This window comes from Geotrypetes seraphini, chromosome 13 (genome assembly GCF_902459505.1).
Source record: "Geotrypetes seraphini chromosome 13, aGeoSer1.1, whole genome shotgun sequence".
In the NCBI taxonomy this organism is placed as follows: Eukaryota; Metazoa; Chordata; class Amphibia; order Gymnophiona; family Dermophiidae; genus Geotrypetes; species Geotrypetes seraphini.
In genome coordinates this window covers 16,057,866-16,078,712 of record NC_047096.1, presented here as the reverse complement: position 1 = coordinate 16,078,712, position 20,847 = coordinate 16,057,866, and the positions used below count along the sequence as shown (strand labels likewise).

At 40.4% G+C, this 20,847-nt stretch overlaps 1 protein-coding gene across 2 annotated transcripts in view; it reads left to right on the top strand.

Annotated features, from left to right (window-relative positions):
- The window catches only part of PKP1 (plakophilin 1), a 92,451-nt gene that overhangs the window by 15,616 nt on the left and 55,988 nt on the right, over positions 1–20,847 (top strand). For both annotated transcript variants that reach the window (XM_033919014.1, XM_033919013.1), the window contains exon 2: positions 3,365–3,459. In XM_033919014.1, the coding sequence (XP_033774905.1) occupies positions 3,365–3,459 (95 nt within the window). The remainder of the gene's footprint in view (positions 1–3,364; positions 3,460–20,847) is intronic.

The following is a 20,847-nucleotide window of genomic DNA, read 5'->3' as shown; positions in this document are numbered from 1 at the left end:
CCAGCACTAACGACCGTATCAAATTTTAAATAAACTGTAAACTGACACTTCTGGGGCGCCATCCATGAATTGTCATGTTATCACTTGTCCACATAGGGCCAGGAAGAGGCCATTGCTTTGCCAGGGAGCCACTTAGGGACTGATTCTATAAACAGGTGTCCCAATTGTAGGCAGTGGTAGGTGTCCTACTGTCATCTGGCAGTCAATCGGGAAGCACATTTTTTTTTAAAAAAAAAGCTCCCGAAGATAATGGTGTTAGTTTTTAAATGGGGAATACTCCTTGAAACAGCTCAGAATGCGAAACGCTGAATTCACGTTGGAGCCCCATTCAGTATATCTTTATAAGAATCAGATATGTTTCTCTTAAACTAAATTGTTTATTTAAATCATTGGGAAAGTAATTAAAATATTTAAAGGCCGATGAGGAGGCTGGCTGCTGGTATGCTCAAGTTTTACATTAATTATGGGACTGAGTGCAGCCGCTGAGCCACTGGTGAAATCTAATTGTATTGAATGAAGATTAGAAGAATAGAGGTTTGAAATGAGACACAACTTTTGAAATTCAATATGAAATTTCTGTGAAACAATGAAATAATATTATGAATAACTAAGTGTGGTACCAATTGAAGTTTGGTTTATGTATATTGACCTCACTCAATGAAATAATAATATTTAAGCCAAATTAGTTAGTGATGGACATATATCCAGGCAGGATGATTTGTTTGAGAGCCTCTTTATCCAATTTCAGATCTCTTTGGGAGTAACTGTTCTGCCCCCAGCCCTACCCTGTTCTGCCCTCAGCTCCGCCCCCCCACAAAGCAGTGTCTCTTCTTTCCTGACCTCAGGGTTGCATCTGGAGGGCCTCCAGCATGCGCGGATGAGTGTGACGTCATCCAAACATGCTTGTTGAAGGCCCTCCAGATGCAGCCGGAGCTCGGGGCATTCCAAAACCCAAACAAACTGTTGAGTTTTTGAAAACCCGTCTGGACACCCAGACAGTCCTCTAAAAAGAGGACATGCCCAGGTTTTCCCGGACTTCTGGTAACCCTAATTGTGGGTATTCTGAAATCTTGACTGGTGAGGTGTTTCCCAAGGACTGGGTTGAGAACGCCTGCATTAGAGACACAGAGATTTTGTAATTGTTAATAGTCATTATACTACCCATTGGCCCAAACTGCTAAATATTTTTAATTCTGGATATTTGGAAATGAGATAATTATACTGATGGGTCATATATCAAATAAAGGTGACCAGTGACCAAATGAGTTAGATTTACTTTATGATGGTTACGTTTTATTGGACTAAGACAGGGGTAGGCAATTCTGGTCCTCGAGAGCCGGAGCCAGGTCAGTTTATCAGGATATCCACAATAAATATGCATGAGATAGATTTGCATCTCAAGAAGGCAGTGCATGCAAATCCATCTCGTACATATTCATTGTGGATATCCTGAAAACCTGACCTTGCTCCGGCTCTCGAGGACCAGAATTGCCTACCTCTGTCTTAGTCCAATAAAACGTATCTTAACATGCAAAAAGGTCAGCCATTATTAGCTAATATTGCAGGGATAGTGTCTCCATATGGGTTAGTTTTGTGCTTCTCATAGTAGGAATGAGCCTTGCCCCTTTGTCAGGGTATCTAGAGTACGATCTTAGCTAGTGCTTGTTTTAACACTTGCATTGTGCCAAAGAGCGCCTCCTTCTGGTGTTCATAATGTGCACTATGCACAGGCAATCCAAAGGAAACAGCAGAGAGGACCAGGTCTTCAAATGAACCACACTTTAATAGCAACCAATACAGTCTATACAAGAAATCTTGTAAGCAAACGCTGTGTTTCGGCAAGTGAGCCTGCAACAGGAGTCCAGGGTATTAATATGCGGTTGGTCAATGCCCACAAAACGATGCCCTCTTCGCTGTTTCCTTTGGCCTTCTTGGATTTTGTGCAGCGTGGACGTCTCACTGTTGGTGTGCCACGTCCGCAGGCAAAACATTCTTGGAAATTCTTTTTAATGAGGTCGCGGGCACCTGGTACAATTTCTGCCCCTTTCCCTTGGTCTATGATTGCATTTTTTTGGTATTTGAGGATCTTCTCTTTATTCTTATCTAATAAAGAATAACCACTTGCTCTGACATATTAGACCTGATAATGCGAGGGAGATATGCTGATACCAGAGCGATTGCTTTTTGTATTGCAGATCTTAAGCTATGGAACTCATTAGTGGGACAGCTCAGTGGCGTACCTAGGGTATGTGACACCCGGGGCCCATCATTTTTTTTACACCTTTCCCGGCCCATCATTTTTTGACACCCCCTCCCGGCTCATCATTTTTTTTGACATACACCCCCACCCTTGGTACGCCACTGCTATGGTTCAAAAAAAGCAAAGAAGCCGGCGGGAGCAGCGAAAACGTCCTTTAAGGAACACCCTCCCGATCTGGCTTTATCCCGCCCCCTTCGTGACGCCACCGGACAGCATTCTCAGCCATTAGTCGACCCAGGCAAGGTGAGGGGGGCGGAGAAAAATTTTGTGCCCATGTCATTCTCTAGTTCCTATTTATGTGGCTACCATGGCTGGTTTCTCTTTGGGCGCTAACTGGACAGTTTCAGCAAAGCGATCTAGTTAAGTGCTCCTGAATATGACTAGTTAGCCCCAAACAATTTTCAGGTTGGTTAAATTGCTTTGAACATTGACCCGTGCATGTGTAAGTGTTAGGCTTATGCTTGGCAGTGTTCTATAATATAAGTGCACAAGTCATATAGCACATACAAGGGGGCATAAACCAGAGAAATGCATGGGAGGGGCACGGGCTTGTCAAACATGTGAGTGCATAGGTTATTAAAAAAAAACTTGCATTTACATACTAAAGTGACACTTTAGGCATGCGCATTTATCTCGACATGGGATAAATGGGGATGGCTAATGCTCGCAGGTAAATGCCAATTTAAGCTAGTATTATGTAATGGAATCTAGATGCCAGGATTCTATTATGGAACGTGCGCTTAATGTACCACGTCTTGGTGTCTAAATTTTTGTCACACTTTATAGAATTGAACCAACACGTACCATAGATGATTTAGAGGCTCAAAAGGAGGGCCAACAAACTGGACCAACAGCGTTAACAAAAAATTGAAAAGGCTTGTATTAAGCACATTAGTCACACAAAGCTTCCTCCCCCCCTAAAAATCATTCACGAGCCATGAACCATCATCCGGACCTCAAAAAGCCAGATCAACCACACCTCACAACGATTGCACGGCCTTCACAGAAGACATTCCCAAAGCAGCATGTTCGCTTTTCTATCTTGGACTCCATAAATTTTGGCCCTGGCTTTTTCTTTTCTAATGCTATGCCTTTTGTTTGCAGGTTCAATGTACGAAGGCATGAATGACAATTATAACACCGGTCGAACTCAGTTTTACTCCAAGCAGCAAGTAGGAAATTCCTCCTGGGGTTATCCGGTAATGTATTGTGTTTTTTTTTTTCCTAATGTCTTCTTGGGAGCTGACCTTTTGTTAAATTGTTGTTATAGTGTGCTTGGCAATCTCATTTCTGAAGAACATGACTCATGGTACTATCTGTGGTAACCTCATAGTGTGTCTCTGGTGAAGATGAGTTGTCCATTTGACCACCGGTAATAAGATTGGAAGGTCATCACCTCTCTAATTTTGTACAAGTTTGGTTACAAGAAACTGGCATGGCCCAGATAAATCTATTGTATCATGACCTATTTTTTAAAAAATGGTTGTCTCTTCTATAGGCGGTAGATTCAAATGATCTTGGTTTTAGCAGCTCTCATGATTCTCCTCATGTCAAAGATCACCAATGTGGTGTGCAGCAGAATTTCACAAATTCTCAGAAGTCTGATATGGGCCACAACGTTTGAGTTTCTGTTAATTCAGGGATGGATTAACCCTTTGAGGCCTAGGCAACAGGTGCATTAGGTCCCTTCATCATAATGTACTGTAAATACATTTTAAAATGCCACAAACGGTGCTCCGTATGGTTCAAACAACAAAGCAAAACAGGCACAGGAGGACAGAAGGGAGAGAATAGACAAACTTCTGTGGGCAGCAGTGGCCCTGTCTCTCCTTCCTCCTCTACATAATTTTTAAAATTTATTTTTATTTTTGGCCAGCTGTTGGCCTACCAGGGCAAAATACAGGCAGTCCTTGTTTTACGAACATCTGACTTAACATTGGACTCATACTTACGTACAGGGGGTCCTGTTTTACCTTCGGTGTACCAACACGCCCCTCTCCCTCTCTCCCGAGTTCCAGCATGACCCTCTCTCTCCCTCCCTTCCTCCATTCTGTGCCCCAAGCACGTGCCTCCCTCCTGTGTGTGTTTACCTTCTTCTGGCCAGCTCCCTCCTCCTTCAAGCCGCAGTCGTTTCTCTGCACAAAGCCGCGGGCAGCGGTGGCTCCAATGCATGTCCCATGGTTAAGCCGGAAGCCTTCCTTCTGCCACTAACTATGTCCACCATGTCCATGGTGTGCCCTCATCTGGAGTACTGCATACAGCACTGGTCACCATACATGAAGAAGGACACGGTACTACTTGAAAGTTTCAAGTTTCAAGTTTATTGTAGTTTTGATTTAAATGCAATATCAAGTATTTTCAATGCGTATAACAATAATAAAAATTTGGGGGAACAAATAAAATCATTTGAGACAATAAACATACAAACCTATTCATAATTAATTAAAGATACATAAGGAATATCAGGAAAAACTACATTTGTTTTAAAAGAAAAAAAAAACCGAAAATAGAAAAACATTTAGGAAAGGAACAACATCAGGAAGGTTATTAAAAATTTTTTTTATGAAATTTGGTTTGAAAAAATGCTAAAAAAAGGCTTAATCTAGAAGTAAATAGGAAAATCAAAAAAGATTATCTGATCTAAGATTCATATGCATCTTTATAAAGATAGCTTTTTAGTTTGCTTTTAAATTTTTCTAAGGAGGTTTCAGCGCGCAGAAAAATTGGAAGTTTATTCCAAAGCTGGGGTCCCAAGATAGAGAAAATTGTAGTTCTTCTCCTGCCAATTATTTTCAATGATGGAATGGTCAACAAATACTGATCTGCTTATCTAAGGGATCTAGCTGGGGAATATGGTATTAAATATCGATATAAGAATATTGGAGTATTAGTTTTCTGAATTTTAAATGTTAGTAACGCAATTTTATATGTTATTCTGTGTGAGATCAGCAGCCAATGTGAAGAGCGACAAAGATAGTTAAGGGGTTGGAAGAGCTGCTGTACAGCGAAAGATTAGAGAAACTGGGCCTCTTCTCCCTTGAACAGAGGAGATTGAGAGGGGACATGATTGAAACATTCAAGGTACTGAAGGGGATAGACTTAGTAGATAAAGACAGGTTGTTCACCCTCTCCAAGGTAGGGAGAATGAGAGGGCACTCTCTAAATTTGAAAGGGAATAGATTCCGTACAAACGTAAGGAAGTTATTCTTCACCCAGAGAGTGGTAGAAAATTGGAATGCTCTTCTGGAGTGTTATAGGGGAAAACACCCTTCAGGGTTTCAAGACAAGGTTGGATAAGTTCCTACTGGAACAGAACATAAAAAGGTACTTAGTAGATAAGGACAGGTTGTTCACTCTCTCTAAGGAAGGGAGAACAAGAGGGCACTCTCTAAAGTTAGCAGGGGATATATTCCGTACAACGTGAGGAAGTTCTCCTTCACCCAGAGAGTGGTAGAAATCTGGAACGCTCTTCCAGAGGCTGTTATAGGGGAAAACACCCTCCAAGCATTCAAGACAAAGTTAGACAAGTTCCTGCTAAATAAGGGCGTACGCTGGTAGGGCTAGTCTCAGTTAGGGCGCTGGTCTTTGACCAGAGGGCCACCGTGTGAGCGGACTGCTGGGCATGATGGACCACTGGTCTGACCCAGCAGCGGCAACTCTTATGTTCACTTTTAACTATGTGCTTTGCACCAGGCACATACCACTTTATGCCATGTTCCTATCGAGCTATATTGCAGTGTGTCGCAAACTTTGTAGGGTATGGCACACTAATCTGGTGGCGGCTGGAATGCGCACGGAAACGCGCAGACGTCGATGCGATAGCATCACGTCGAAGTCCACGCATGCGCAGATGTCTGGTGATGGGGTGTAGCAGAAGGAGAGGTGAAGAGAAGCGCAGGCGCTGGCTGACTGACTGCAGGATGTGGCTCTCGCTGTGAAAGGCACATCTTGTAAGCAGACAGCCTGCGCTTCACCGGCATCTCATGGCACACCTGGAATCGGCCAGAGCACACTGCTATATTGTAACACCTTATAGAAGCTCGTGTAAACAGTTCTGGATTGACTCCCTAGTCAACAGTAGCAGTATAGAAGCTTTCAATAAACGATAAGCTCTGAGCCCAAGTTCAATTAACTCCAATTAATGCCAATTAATGGTGCCGATTAATACAGACATGGGGGGAAGCCACTGCTTGCCCTGGATTGGTGGCATGGAATGCTGCTACTATTTGGGTTTTTGCCAGGACCTGGATTGGCCTCCATGAAGACGAGATACTGGTCTAGATGGACTATTGGTCTGACCCAGTAAAGTTATTCTTATGTTCTTATTATTTGGGGCTAAGTGCATCCTTAGTCTGCTTGTACCTTAATCCTGGCTTGGCTATACGGTGAGCCCTCTGAATCTGCAGTTTCAGTATCCGCGGATTCGGTAATTCACGATTTTTTTTTTTTTTTTTAATAAAGATGCAATCCAGACCTTCCCCACCTCCCTCTCGGCATCCCAGACCTTACCTGGTGGTCTAGCGAGCTTTCGGGGCAGGAGCGATATTCCTACGCTCCTGCCCCGTGAAGATCACTCATAGCAAATGGCTGAGGGGAGTTCCCGTCATAGTCTCGAGAGGGGAGGTCAATAACAAGGCTGGGGTAGAAGAATGAGGAGACAGCACCAGGTCACAGTGAGAAAAGACAGAAAAGTCTTGCTGTTGAATGTCTACAGCTGTTGTATCATTTCAGGATTGTTCGTGAAGATTTTCCCGAGTGCCAAGCTGAGATGTACCTGCTGAGTCTCTGCCTAGGAAATTTTATACTTCATCTAATGCAGAGTTTAGCTAATAAATCCAGTGGCAGTCTGGAAAACTGTGATATCTGTCCTGATCATAAACCCCAGGCAAAAGTTAGGCATTTATGCATAATTGGAGGTTTGTGGTAGTCATGATTTTTCAGCCTATGTTCATGAGCATGGGTGTGAACTAATTGCTCTCACCCTAAATTACGTATCCTACAGAGTTTATTCACTGTGTAACATTCCATTGATCCTCTCCCTTTCTCTTTCTTTCTCTCCCACTTCCTTTCTCCCTCTGTCCTCCTCTCTTTCTTTCTCCTTCTCTCTCTCCTTCTCCCTTCCCCCCCTCTTTCATTTGGTGCAGCAGGTCAATCAGGCCTTGTAGCCTTTTGTTCTGTTTGCCAGACATGACTTTTGTCTGGCTGGGAAAGATTAGGCATACTTTAGTGCTGACTTCAGAGCTGTCTTTAGACCTGTTGCTGCGGGCACTTTTTGTTATTGTTAGCTGTAAAGAATTATCAAAGGGAGGGGACCTCTACTGAATTCTTCATAACTTACTGGACGTATTGGGCATATTCATACCTGAGAACGCTCTGGATCTAGCTTGAGGAATTCAACAAAATCTGGAGAAACCTGGGAGGCTTTGGAAGCTGGCCCTGTCTCCTCTTCTCTACAGAATAATGAGGGGTGGGGGAGGAGAGAAACAACATGAGGGGTAGGATTGGATTAGAAAGCTGTGTAACTTCTCTCTCTGCTGTGTTTGCGCCAGGTTCACTCTCTTTCCTCTCCTCTTCAAGATAACAGACAAGGAGGCACCACAGGAGGGAAGGGGCTGGATTTGGAAGCAGAATTTCAGCCTCAGCCTCCTCTCATCCCCTCCTATTTCCTTCACATTGGATTGGAAGGGAGACACTGGAGCAGGTAGCAGAAGGCTCTTCTCTGCTAAGCCAGATTCCTTTCATCAGCTCTGTGTACCTGCTCCTAGCCAAGAGGAGAGTTCTAGTTTTGGTTCTGAGGGAAGGGGGAGAGTGCCAGGCTCTGTCTTAGAAACAGAGGACAGAGTACTACTGGGGTCACCCTAGGAAGGAAGGATGATCAAGCAAGATGGGGTGCTTCTGAGATGAAAGATGTGAATGGACTGGAAGAGAGAGAGCGCAAGAGTTCAAACACAGCCCCATCAATCTATAATAAATTTCAGAACACCCCCAACTCAAGGTTGCTAAGTATCTGCATATCTAGAGCAGTCTTCAACCCCTCAGCTGACTTGTACATTTCTACAGAAGCCCAAGATATTCTGTACTGACTCTATGAGGCTTAATGTTGTGTTTGCCTCTACAAATCAAGGTTGTACAGTAAATATTACTTCTGATTTTCTCTTCCAGTTTTCTCTGTGGCCATTGCACTTTTTTTTTTCTATCAGTGGCACATTCTCTGACATCATCTCCTGCTAACTAATTTCAGGTTATCTATTATTGGAGGGGACAGGGTTATCACCACTTAGACACATGAAGGTCTCACTTAAAAGAAATGTATTTATATATCTACTGTATACATATTTCTCAAGATAAGAATTGAGAGAAAAGGTTCACAATACAAATTAAACAAGAAAAAAGATATGGTGGGTGGGGGACAATCTCACACCAAATGATGCAATTAGAAAAAAAAACCCACATCATCATCGCAAAATCCAAAGTCCACAGTTAAGGTCTGTGATTACTGTAGACCACAGTTAAGTTCTGTGATTACTACAGAACAGGAGGATAAAAGGAAAAAAGAATATTTAGAGGCATATGCCCATTACACAACTAAGGAGGACATGATGGAACATTTGCATAAGATATAATTGAGAAATGTAGCAAAAAAACATATGACATCCCTAAATCTCATCATACCATTAAATGGAAGTTTTTAGAAAAACAAGGTCCCTATTTACAAAACTTTAGGCCTCATTATCAAAAAGGCAAGGCTGAACTTCTAAAACCCCATAAAATGGTCCACTTTATAGTCCCTGATGCAGTAGTAAAACTCTGCGAAACACTGGCCAATGTCAGAAGGGCCAACAGGAGTGGTTAAGAGCAGCTAAGTTCCTTGCTTTGAATAGAAAGTTGCATCATTCATTGATCATCAAAATTTGTGTAATGTTGATTAAAGATTAGATTTAGAGATAAGATGGAGGTTTTATATGCTAATGGCGGAACAAGTGAACACTATAATGCCATAAAAGTGCCCTTGTAAGCTCTGAAGCTTTTTTCTCAATTCCTTAATCTCTTCCAATCTGTTCATGTTATGTGCAATCTTATAGCCCACTGAACTCTTATTAATTAGAGTTCTAGGTGGGTTACAGGCAACATACGAGGGTGGCTTGAAAAGTTCGGTAAAAAATCAAGTTCAACAAATATATATACTGTATTTTAAAATCAGTTATATTTCTCAACATAGTCTCCATTGAGAGCTATACACTTAGGGCTCCTTTTTATCAAGGTGCGCTACGGGGGTTAGCATGTCGGACATTTCATCACGCACTAACCCCTGCAGCAAGCCAAAAAACTAACGCCTCATCAATGGAAGCATTAGTGACTAGCGCGGCAGGCGGTTTAACATGCGGTATTCTGCGCGTTAAACCCCTACTGCGCCTTGATAAAAGGGACCCTTAGTCCAGTGAGTTTTCAATTTTTCCATTCATCAGAAAAAATATGGGGCTCCTTTTACTAAGCTGTGTTTTTAGCGTGTGCTAACCCCTGCGCTACGCTGAAAAACTAACGCCAGCTCAGTAGAGGCGTTAGCGTCTAGCGCGCGCTAAAACCGCTAGCACAGCTTAATAAAAGGAGCCCATGGTTTTGTCAAATTTTAAAAAATGTTTGTTTAAAATGGATTTTTTACTGAACTTTTCAAACCACCCTTCTATTATTATGTAGAATTGTGTATAGCGTTAAATGTGTTGCAAAGAATTGTATATGCTACATAAAGTTATCAAATTGTTACTAAATTATATATACAGTACAGTCTGAGGTAATATATCGTACATAGCAGCTTGTTTTGGGTGACTTGTATTATTAATCTAAGTCTCCTTGGAACCCTGGTAGAGATTTCTTAAAAAGCCGTGTTTTTAGATTTTTTTTGAAACAGTTTGTGTATTGTGGTTGTGTGAATTTTGATGGGAAGTGAGTTCCAGTTTTGCTGTTTGGTGGTTGAATGATTTGCTCTGAGATGTCTTGTGTTTTATACCTTTCAGAGTTGGGAATGATAGGGTCAGGTTGTTAGAGTTATGTTGGTCTGGAGATCTATCTAATAGTTCATTGTGGGCTCCTTTTACTAAGGTGTGCTATGTGTTTTAGCATGCACTAAATGCTAACGCGCCCATTATAAGTCTATGGACATGTTAGCATTTAGTGTGCACTAAAACGGCTAATGCGTCTTTGTAAAAGGACCTGTAAGTTTGGGGAAGCTATTAGGGACATCACCAAATAGTGTTTTAAATGCTATGTGGCATAACTTGAATTCTATTCTGTTTTCTTTCAGTAACCAGTGTGGTTCTATAAGTGATGGTGTGGCATGATCAAATCTTGATTTGTAGTATATGAGTTTTGCTGTAGTGTTTTGTATCACTTGGAGTTGTTTTCATTAATTTCACAGAGAGTAGAGCATTGCAGTAGTCTAGTAGTGACAATATTGTTGACTGCACTAGCATCTTGTAGTGCTGTTGAGACCTAGGGTCTTATTCTTCTTAGTGTTTGTAGTGTAAGAAAGGATTTTTAATATAATCTTCAAAACTTAACTGTTTTGAAAATCGACACGTGAGCATTTTGGTGAGAAAAACATTTCTATTTAAATCAAAACATTTCTATTTAAAAACGTCACCACTACTAATCTCCTCCCCCTTCGCACAAGCTCACCCTCTAACACATTAGTCAACTTCTAGAACCTTACCTTCCAAAAATATTCTGATTCCTAAATAAGCATCTTCCTTCAGTAACCAACAAACTTCCTCCTTCATTGTTAGGTAACTTTTTCTTCTGTAACCAGTATATACTGATATTCTCCACTGTTATTACTTGATTCTCTACTTTGAAATTCTTTCGGAAAAATCCAGATATCCTATAATTTATAATCCTCTACCACACCATGTAAAGTACATGAATCAGTGTTATGTAATGTAATTCTCTCGGTAATGTCCAGATCTCTTCTAATTTGTAATCCGCCTAGAACCGCAAGGCACAGGCGGAATAGAAATCACTAATGTAATGTAATGTAATGTAAAAACGTCCAAGTGCTGATTTATGCTGTTTTTTGGACATTTTGTTATTTTGAAAATGCCCCTCTGTGTTTAATAGGATGTAATTTTCCTCCACCTTGTGTTTTTTGTCTTCTATCATCTCCTCACAAATGGCATACAATTTGAGTAGCACATATTAACATGTTTTAATGTGTATTGTGTTGACATTGTACGAAGCATACTATGACTATTATTAATGGATCCAACATTTAACCAGAAATCAAAAATTATTGTGTTGATTATATTATAGTCAGACAGAAGAGCAACCCAGTGGGAAATTGTTTTGTAGCACAATAACAAAAAAAGTGGAGAAAAGGATCTCAGGAAAAAAACTAGTATTAGCAGACTGAAGCACCTTTCAAAGTCCTTTAGACCATTGTAGTCTTATTAGAATGTTTATTTTCTTATTTTTTCTCATCTATCTCTATTTTATGTTTTCATTACTCTACTAATTGTCATTTTTCTAGGTACTTTAGTTAGATTGTGAGCCTTTGGGACAGTAAGGGAATATCTAAGAACCTATTTTACTTATAATTTTAATGCACCCTATTGTCTGTTTTTTATGTAAACCGCTTAGAATCCTAATGGAGTTTAGCGGTATATAAGAAATAAATTACATTACATTACATTACACCTAACTTCATCTACATCACAGGCCAGAAAACTCCATTAAAATCAAGTTGCACAAAAAACTAAAAAACTTGTCCCAGATGGTGGCACTACTTCTGTCTAACAGGAGCAGTTCAATTGCCAGTTCAGATCATTTCAGTGACATAACTGTGTTGCAAAAACTTATCTGGCCACTCTCTCAATGATCCATAAGCCATTAACTGATGACAAACTTGACTACCCTGCAGGGAATCCCTGTTTTGCTTCTGTTGCTTCTCCTGCCTCTCCCCTTCCTCCATTCTCTATTTCAGTGGATAATGCACTTATCCTCCCTGTCTCATCAGCTCGCAACTTCAGAGTCATCTTTGACGCATCTCTTTCCTTCTCTTCGCATATCCAACAGACCGCCAAAACGTGTTTCTTTCTCTGCAACATTGCTAAAATCCAGCCTTTCCTTTCTGAGCATGCTGCCAAGACTCTCATCCATGCTCATGTCACCTCTTGCCTGGATTACAGCAACTTGCTTCTTACAGGACTTCCGCTACGCCATCTCTAGCCCAGTCAATTTGTTCAGAATTCTGCTACACACCTTGTATTCTGCCAGTGTCATTATGCTCACATTACCCCTCTCCTCAAGTCATAAGAACATAAGAATTGCCGCTGCTGGGTCAGACCAGCGGTCTGCTCACACGGCAGCCCTCAGGTCAAAGACCAGTGCTCTAAATGAATCCAGCCTCACCTGCGTACGTTCCAGTTTAGCAGGAACTTGTCAAACTTTGTCTTGAATCCCTGGAGGGTGTTTTCCCCTATAACAGACTCTGGAAGAGCGTTCAATTTCTCTACCACTCTCTAGGTGAAGAAGAACTTCCTCACGTTTGTACTGAATCTATCCCCTTTCAGCTTTAGAGAGTGCCCTCTTGTTCTCCCTACCTTGGAGAGGGTGAACAATCTGTCTTTATCTACTAAGTCTATTCTCTTCAGTATCTTGAACGTTTCGATCATGTCCCTTCTCAGTCTCCTCTTTTCAAGGGAGAAGAGGCCCAGTTTCTCCAAACTCTCACTGTACGGCAACTTCTCCAGGCCCTTAACCATTTTAGTCGCTTTTCTCTGCACCCTTTCAAGTAGTACAATGTCCTTCTTCAAGTACGGTGACCAGTGCTGGATGCAGTACTCCAGGTGAGGGCGCACCATGGCTTGGTACAGCGGCATGATAACCTTCTCCGATCTGTTTGTGATCCCCTTCTTTATCATTCCTAGCATTCTGTTCGCCCTTTTCGCCACCACCGTGCATTTGCGCGAACGGCTTCATCGACTTGTCGATTAGAACACCCAAGTCTCTTTCCTGGGAGGTCTCTCCAAGTACCGCCCCGGACATCTTGTATTCGTGCATGAGATTTTTGTTACCGACATGCATCACTTTACACTTATCCACGTTGAACCTCATTTGCCATCTCGATGCCCATTTCTCGAGCTTGGTTATGTCACGTTGCAGATCTTCGCAATCCCCTCGCTTCACTGGCTCCCTGTTCGTTTCTCTATACAGTTCAAACTCCTCTTACTGACCTTTAAGTGCATTCATTCTGCAGCTCCTCTCTTGTCTCTCCCTATAATCCGCCACAGCAACACCATTCATCAGGTGAGTCTTTCTTGTTGGTACCCTTCTCCTCTAGTGCCAACTCCTGATTCCATCCCTTCTACCTTGCTGTGTCATATGCCTGGAACAACGTGCCTGACTCAGTGGGTTGAGCCTCATCTCTGGTAGTCTTCAATTCCAGGCTGAAAGCCCACTTTTTTGAAGTCCTGCCAACTTTTAAAGCACCCATATCTATTGTCATTCCTTCACATTACCCTACCCCTTTCACCTCTTAAGACCCTTGTAATTTCCACCTAAGTATCATGTATAATTCACCTTTGTCTTCTATGTCTGTCATAATTACATTGTAAGCTCTTTCAAGCAGGGACCAACTCTTACATGTTTAATTTACAGCGCTGCATGCATCTGGTAGCACTGTAGAAATAATAAAAAGTAGCAGTTGCGTCAGGGGAATCCACTCTGTTCCATGGCTTCTGCAATTTCCGCAACTGAACTGGACACACTGAGACGCCAAGATTCAAAACTTCAGCTGCGTCATCCAACACCTTCCTGTTCTTTAAAAGGGAGCCAATGAAAAAAAACTATAAAAAAATTCCAAAAATGATAACATTCAATCCATACGGTTCCATTCAAGTGAAGTAATAGATTCATGATTGTTCCTTCTGTCATAGTAACTTTGACAAATTGTATTGAGGATGGATAAATTGTATCTGGAGTAGAACGGGTACAAGAGGATCAATTTTTCACTCCGTCAAAAATGACAAAGACTAGGAGGACACTCGAAGTTGCAGGGAAATACTTTGAAAACCAGTAGGAGGAAATTTTTTTTCACTCAGAGAATAGTTAAGCTCTGGAACGCATTGCCAGAGGTTGTGGTAAGAGTGGTACTATTTTAACATTGTAAACCGGCCAGATGTCTCGATGGGCGGTATATTAAAACTTAATAAACTTGAAACTTGGATAGCGTAGCTGGTCTTAAGAAAGGTTTGGACAAGTTCCTGGAGGAAAAGTCCATAATCTCTTATTGAGAAAGACATGGAGGAAGCCACTGATTGCCCTGGATCAGTATCATGGAATGTTGCTACTCTTTGGGTTTTGGCCAGGTACTAGTGACCTGAATTGGCCACCGTGAGAACGGGCTACTGGTCTTGATGAGCCATTGGTTTGCGCCAGAAAGGCTATTTCTTATGTTCTTATGCACCAATATATGCAACTTCAGCTTGCAGTATGCCACCATAGGTGCTTCCATTTTTTTTCCATCTGTATGCAAGACTGGTGCAAATAAACCAAAACTGCAGTTATGTACAACGATGCAGGCAAAATTTATTGTGACAACCAAAATATATTTAAAAACCTTTTTACCAAACAAGGGACCCAACACAGTCCGTGATTCGGACAACCTTCATCAGGGGTCCATGGTAGAAAAGGGAAAAAACATGTGTCACAAAAAAATGCAGTGAAACATACAGTAGAAACAAACGGATAATATGTAACGCCGAGGGTCACTAAATATTGTAAAATCTCGCAAGACTGGTGCTCAATGAATCAAGTTTTCAAAGATCTGGAAGTTTGTCCAATATATATATTAGACTACATGGGTACTGTATCAGATATATAACCCCTATAGATAAACATGTGGCATCTCACATTTTTTTCCCATTAACTGATGAACTAAACCCGAAGCTTCCATCATGATAGTACACACAGAACACTGGCCACATTTACAATGTAAATATACTTAACCCAAGTGGTCAAAAAATCACTTACTCATATAGAGAAAAATACCACTTAACATGATATATCCACTGTGTAGGAAACTTAGAGGAGGGCCTCAGATTCGGAGCATACGTGTAGTCCTATCACAGACTCAACTGTCAGCGTATTTCTATAGCTCCATGCTCCAGTCATAGGCCCATACCCCAATTAAATTTTTGAAACTTTTTAATAAATAGACCTTAAGTGTAGTGACTAAAATTCAAGACTCTTAAAGGTGAAGTTAAGATATTAAAATTCAGTCCTATTCACAGTGTATCCTTATTTAATAGGCAGCTAAATCACTTATCTCAATCTGCTTTTTCTTTTTTTCTTTTTTTCTTTATTAAAGGCTTCCACGTCAAGTTCTTTTATTTAGCCTATTTAATGGCTAAGCTAAATAAAAGAACTTGATGTGGAAGCCTTTAATAAAGAAAAAAAGAAAAAGCAGATTGAGATAAGTGATTTAGCTGCCTATTAAATAAGGATACACTGTGAATAGGACTGAATTTTAATATCTTAACTTCACCTTTAAGAGTCTTGAATTTTAGTCACTACACTTAAGGTCTATTTATTAAAAAGTTTCAAAAATTTAATTGGGGTATGGGCCTATGACTGGAGCATGGAGCTATAGAAATACACTGACAGTTGAGTCTGTGATAGGACTACACGTATGCTCCGAATCTGAGGCCCTCCTCTAAGTTTCCTACACAGTGGATATATCATGTTAAGTGGTATTTTTCTCTATATGAGTAAGTGATTTTTTGACCACTTGGGTTAAGTATATTTACATTGTAAATGTGGCCAGTGTTCTGTGTGTACTATCATGATGGAAGCTTCGGGTTTAGTTCATCAGTTAATGGGAAAAAAATGTGAGATGCCACATGTTTATCTATAGGGGTTATATATCTGATACAGTACCCATGTAGTCTAATATATATATTGGACAAACTTCCAGATCTTTGAAAACTTGATTCATTGAGCACCAGTCTTGCGAGATTTTACAATGTTAAGTGGTATTTTTCTCTATATGAGTAACACATTTACAATGTCCCAGGACTCCAGTAGGATCTGTATGTTTAACAGACCACATATCATTTTGACTCAACCTATTACAATTCCTCTCAAAAGAAAACAAAAATTTTGCATTAGCATGACAAGGGTAAATTTGTAATACTAGCAAATGTCTCTGAACTATTTTCTTCAGCTCAATCAATCGAGTAAAGTATATTTAGTTATAAACAGATGGCATCATTGTTTGCACTTATAAGTTAATAATTCATCATGGGGATTATAAAAAGCTCTTTTCACAACCCCAGATGGATAACCTCTATCAAACAGTTTTTCTTTGAATTCCATATCTGAAGCACATATTCTCCTATATCTCAATATTTAAGAAAACGGTACAGTCAACCAGGTATGTTCAGGATGCATACCGGGAAAAATGCAACAGCATATTCCTATCAGTTGCTTTGGAAAAAAATCTGGTGAAAAATTCACTCCGTCTCTTTTCTATTCACACGTCCAAAAGCATACGGTAATCCCTTGATGATATGTCGTTTCAGATTTAATCGTGGAATGACAGCTGTATAGATAATCCCAAAATTACAATAACCTTTCTTTTCTATCCTGCCAGCATAAACAGATGTCATCAATATAACATATAAGGCAATGTACCAAGTCTAAATAATCCGCAGATGAACAAAATGATAGACTGGTAAAACTTAAGGTTTAAGATACCAAAAGTATTTGTGTACTCTCAGATACCCGTCTCTTAGATCATCAAAGTTCTCACTAAGGTTGTTTATACGGGTTCAGATATCAATCATTGAGTACCAAAAATGCAAATAATACTATAAAGTGCTATAAAGTGCTGAGTGAAATCAAAAATATATAAAGATAAGTATAAAGGTGAGTATATTGCACTTATCTTAATGCACCCGATATTCCCTACGGGACCCGTTTCACCCGATATGGGCTTCTTCAGGGGTCAAGTATCTAAAAATAAATACATACATGTAGAATTATATTAGGAATTTCTTAAACCGTTAAGAATATCTTAAACCATTAAGAATAAAACGTGTAAACGTGCCTACAATGTTAAAATATACATCAATGCATGAAAGATAAAAACTTACTAGTGTTGTCTCGGGTCAGAGAAAATTTGAAGAAAGGCAAACTTCGCAAATTTAAACGCGATGAAAATGATTACATCCATCATAGAATTTATCCCTGGATGAATAACATTGAAGCAGAAGGAACAACTAATCAGGGAGCAGGGAGCTCTGATATCTCGTCCTTTTCTTCATCTTCATCCTCTAGTGGTAATCAGTCTGTACGTTTTTTACACATGACCCCTGAAGAAGCCCATATCGGGTGAAACGGGTCCCGTAGGGAATATCGGGTGCATTAAGATAAGTGCAATATACTCACCTTTATACTTATCTTTATATATTTTTGATTTCACTCAGCACTTTATAGCACTTTATAGTATTATTTGCATTTTTGGTACTCAATGATTGATATCTGAACCCGTATAAACAACCTTAGTGAGAACTTTGATGATCTAAGAGACGGGTATCTGAGAGTACACAAATACTTTTGGTATCTTAAACCTTAAGTTTTACCAGTCTATCATTTTGTTCATCAATATAACATACCCAACTTTTAACAAGGGCAAAAATAAAAGTGAGAAATGCGAGTATATCCACTTTTCTTCAAACATAGCCATGTAAAGATTGACCACCATGAGTGCAAACAACGTACCCATGACAATACTCAAGATATATTGGAAGAAATAGGCAATTCTGAGTCATGGCGACTTTATTTAACCAAAAATTGGGTAGGAATCAAATAAGGCTGAGAACAACACCAAACAATGCCCACCAAGGCCTCAGACTGTGCATTATTAGTGTACAACGAGCTCATGTCCAACACGACTAAAAAGCTAGAATCGGCTATAGTTTTATCTAGGGAGCACAAGATATGCAAAAAAAATGAGTGGTGTCTTTGAGATAGGATTTAACACTTAGTAGACATGGGGAACGTAGTTAAGGGTTCACTTTGGGAAGTGGGAGGGAGAGGGCTTGTTGAAAGAGGCATCCTGGAGGAGCATTCAGCTGTAGGACCTAATACATGCTGAAATTAAAACTTATCCATGGATATTAGGTCCTAATGAATCAATATATTTATCATTACATTGGAAATTTGTGTAGTTCTGGGTGTTTGTTCACCCATAAGACTCCTGAGGCAGGCCAGTTGAGGCCGAAACATGTACATGTCGAGTCTTTGAGTTTGAACCACATATTTGATGACTAAAGGACTGTCATGTAATAAATAGTGTTCACCAATTTTATTAGGACATTTCCACTCTTTATTTTGCGACTTTGAGTTTATGGATTTGGTTCTCCTGTGTTTATCTTTTCTACATTACACAATGTCAACACGATATGGGGGTCCTTATATTAAGATGCGCTAACTGATTTAGTGCACGCCAAACGCCAAGGCACCCATAGAATATAACAGACGCTTTAGTGTTTAGTGCGTGCAAATCTTTAGTGTGTGCTAAATTGGTTAGCACGCCTTAATAAAAGGACCCTTATGTGATAAAATATCTTAGTAGACAGTATAGGGTGTGAGCAAAGATGGAACATATAAATAGATAAGACAGAGAAACAGGCGTAAGAAAATAAGGGGTCTAATTTGAAGAAAGCTGCACGGAAGGGAGGAAAGGTGCTTGAATATTATCTCAGCTAGGGTAGGGAGTGGATAAAAAGTCCTGCTAAAATATGTGCGGCTGGCATCACTCCTTGGGCGTGTGACTAGCAAGTTAGTTACTTCACCTATGTCTTGAAGTAAAGATAGTCTTGTGTTAAGCGAAGCTTTTCAGGCAGTGCAAGCATAAAGAAACATATTTGCTCACCAATGCAATAACCAAATAGTATGCAAATAAGATGTGTACATAAATTTTGTACTAAGATGGAAGAGCATGCAAGATGCTTGTGCACACCGCTGTGCTAACAGCAATTATATTGTACGCATACTAATTCCCTTTTCAACGTACAGCGCTGAGGGTATCAAGTAAAATGGAACCTCCCTAATGCTTTCTCCTCTTTTTCATTTCTATTATATTATGTCGTGACCTCCGTGCGGTGTCGTTATGTTTAATTATGATTTTATTGTACCCATTGTATGTATTTTAGAGGGTAAGCCACACTGAAGGTTTCCCCAAGGCGCGAGTAGTACATTTTAATAAACTTTGAAAACTTGGAAACATGTGCTGACATGCAACTCTGTGCATAAACAATATTCTGTGTATTTCGCAACACTACAGCACACATCCTCCTCATCTCTTCATCCCTGCCACTATGTTTTACCCACCCCCTTCAAGAAAGCCATAAAAAAGTGCTGTTCTTTTATGCCTTCAGTAAAGAGAAGAAACAGGCACGAAATCCACACCTATTTCACCTCTTCAGACTTTGCCCAAAGCCCCAGTGTTCGAAAACCCTGCACTCAACCTTCAGGTTTTCTGCATCTGCCTTTAACAGTGAATACTTTATTGCCTTGGGATTTAAATGAGCTTTGGGATAATGTCACTGTGAATCTTTGCACCAGGTCACGAGGGTCATTACATGTTTTATTTTTATTCTTTTTCAAGTATTTCTTTACAATCCTTCAATCCTGCTTTGCAATGGCGAGTCCCAATGTCCGGGAATCTTCATTATTCCATCCAAGACACTGTTTATGTTCAGTTGCTAAATGGCTCGGGTACCGGCGGAAGAAAGCTCTTCCAGAGATGCAAAACGATGTCAACGCATAGGTTGTATCAACTTTGGAAAAAGGTCAAAGTCTGGTGGACTCATGTCTGGATTGGAGGGAGCATGAGGTAACAACTCCCAGCCGTATTTGCGCAGTCTTTCAATGACGAGTGGAGAGCTCCATCTTCCCCATGGCCAAAAAAATTTCGACGAGCTCAATCAAAAGTCAAACAAATGGTGATTTTTGCTTATGATCTTGAAGGCATCATCATCGCAGACAAAGTTCCATGTGGAAGAAGTGTCACAGCAGTGTATTGTGATTTTTTGCAAAAAATGCACAAAACCCGACCTCAGTTGCTCTTGGCTGGGCCACTCATTCTTCAGGACAACGCTCACCCACACATAGGGAATGTCATCATTGAAAAACTACACGAATACGGCTGGGAGGTGTCACCTCATGCTCCCTACAGTCCAGACACGAGTCCACCAGACTTCGACCCTTTTCCAAAGAAACAACCTATGCGTGGACATCGTTTCGCATCTCTTGAAGAGCTTTCTTCCGCCAGTGCCTGAGCCATTTGGCAACTGAACTAAAATGGTGTCTTGGATGCAATAATGAAGCTTCCCGGATGTTGGGACTTGGTCATTGCAAAGCAGGGAGACTATATTGAAGGATTGTAAAGAAATACTTGAAGAAAAACCCCATGTAATAAAAAAAATATATATAGTGTGCATTATTTATTAAATGACCCTCGTAGCTTGTGCACAAAACTTATTTTTATTTTATTTTTACTATTTATATACCACTTATAGCCTAAGTGG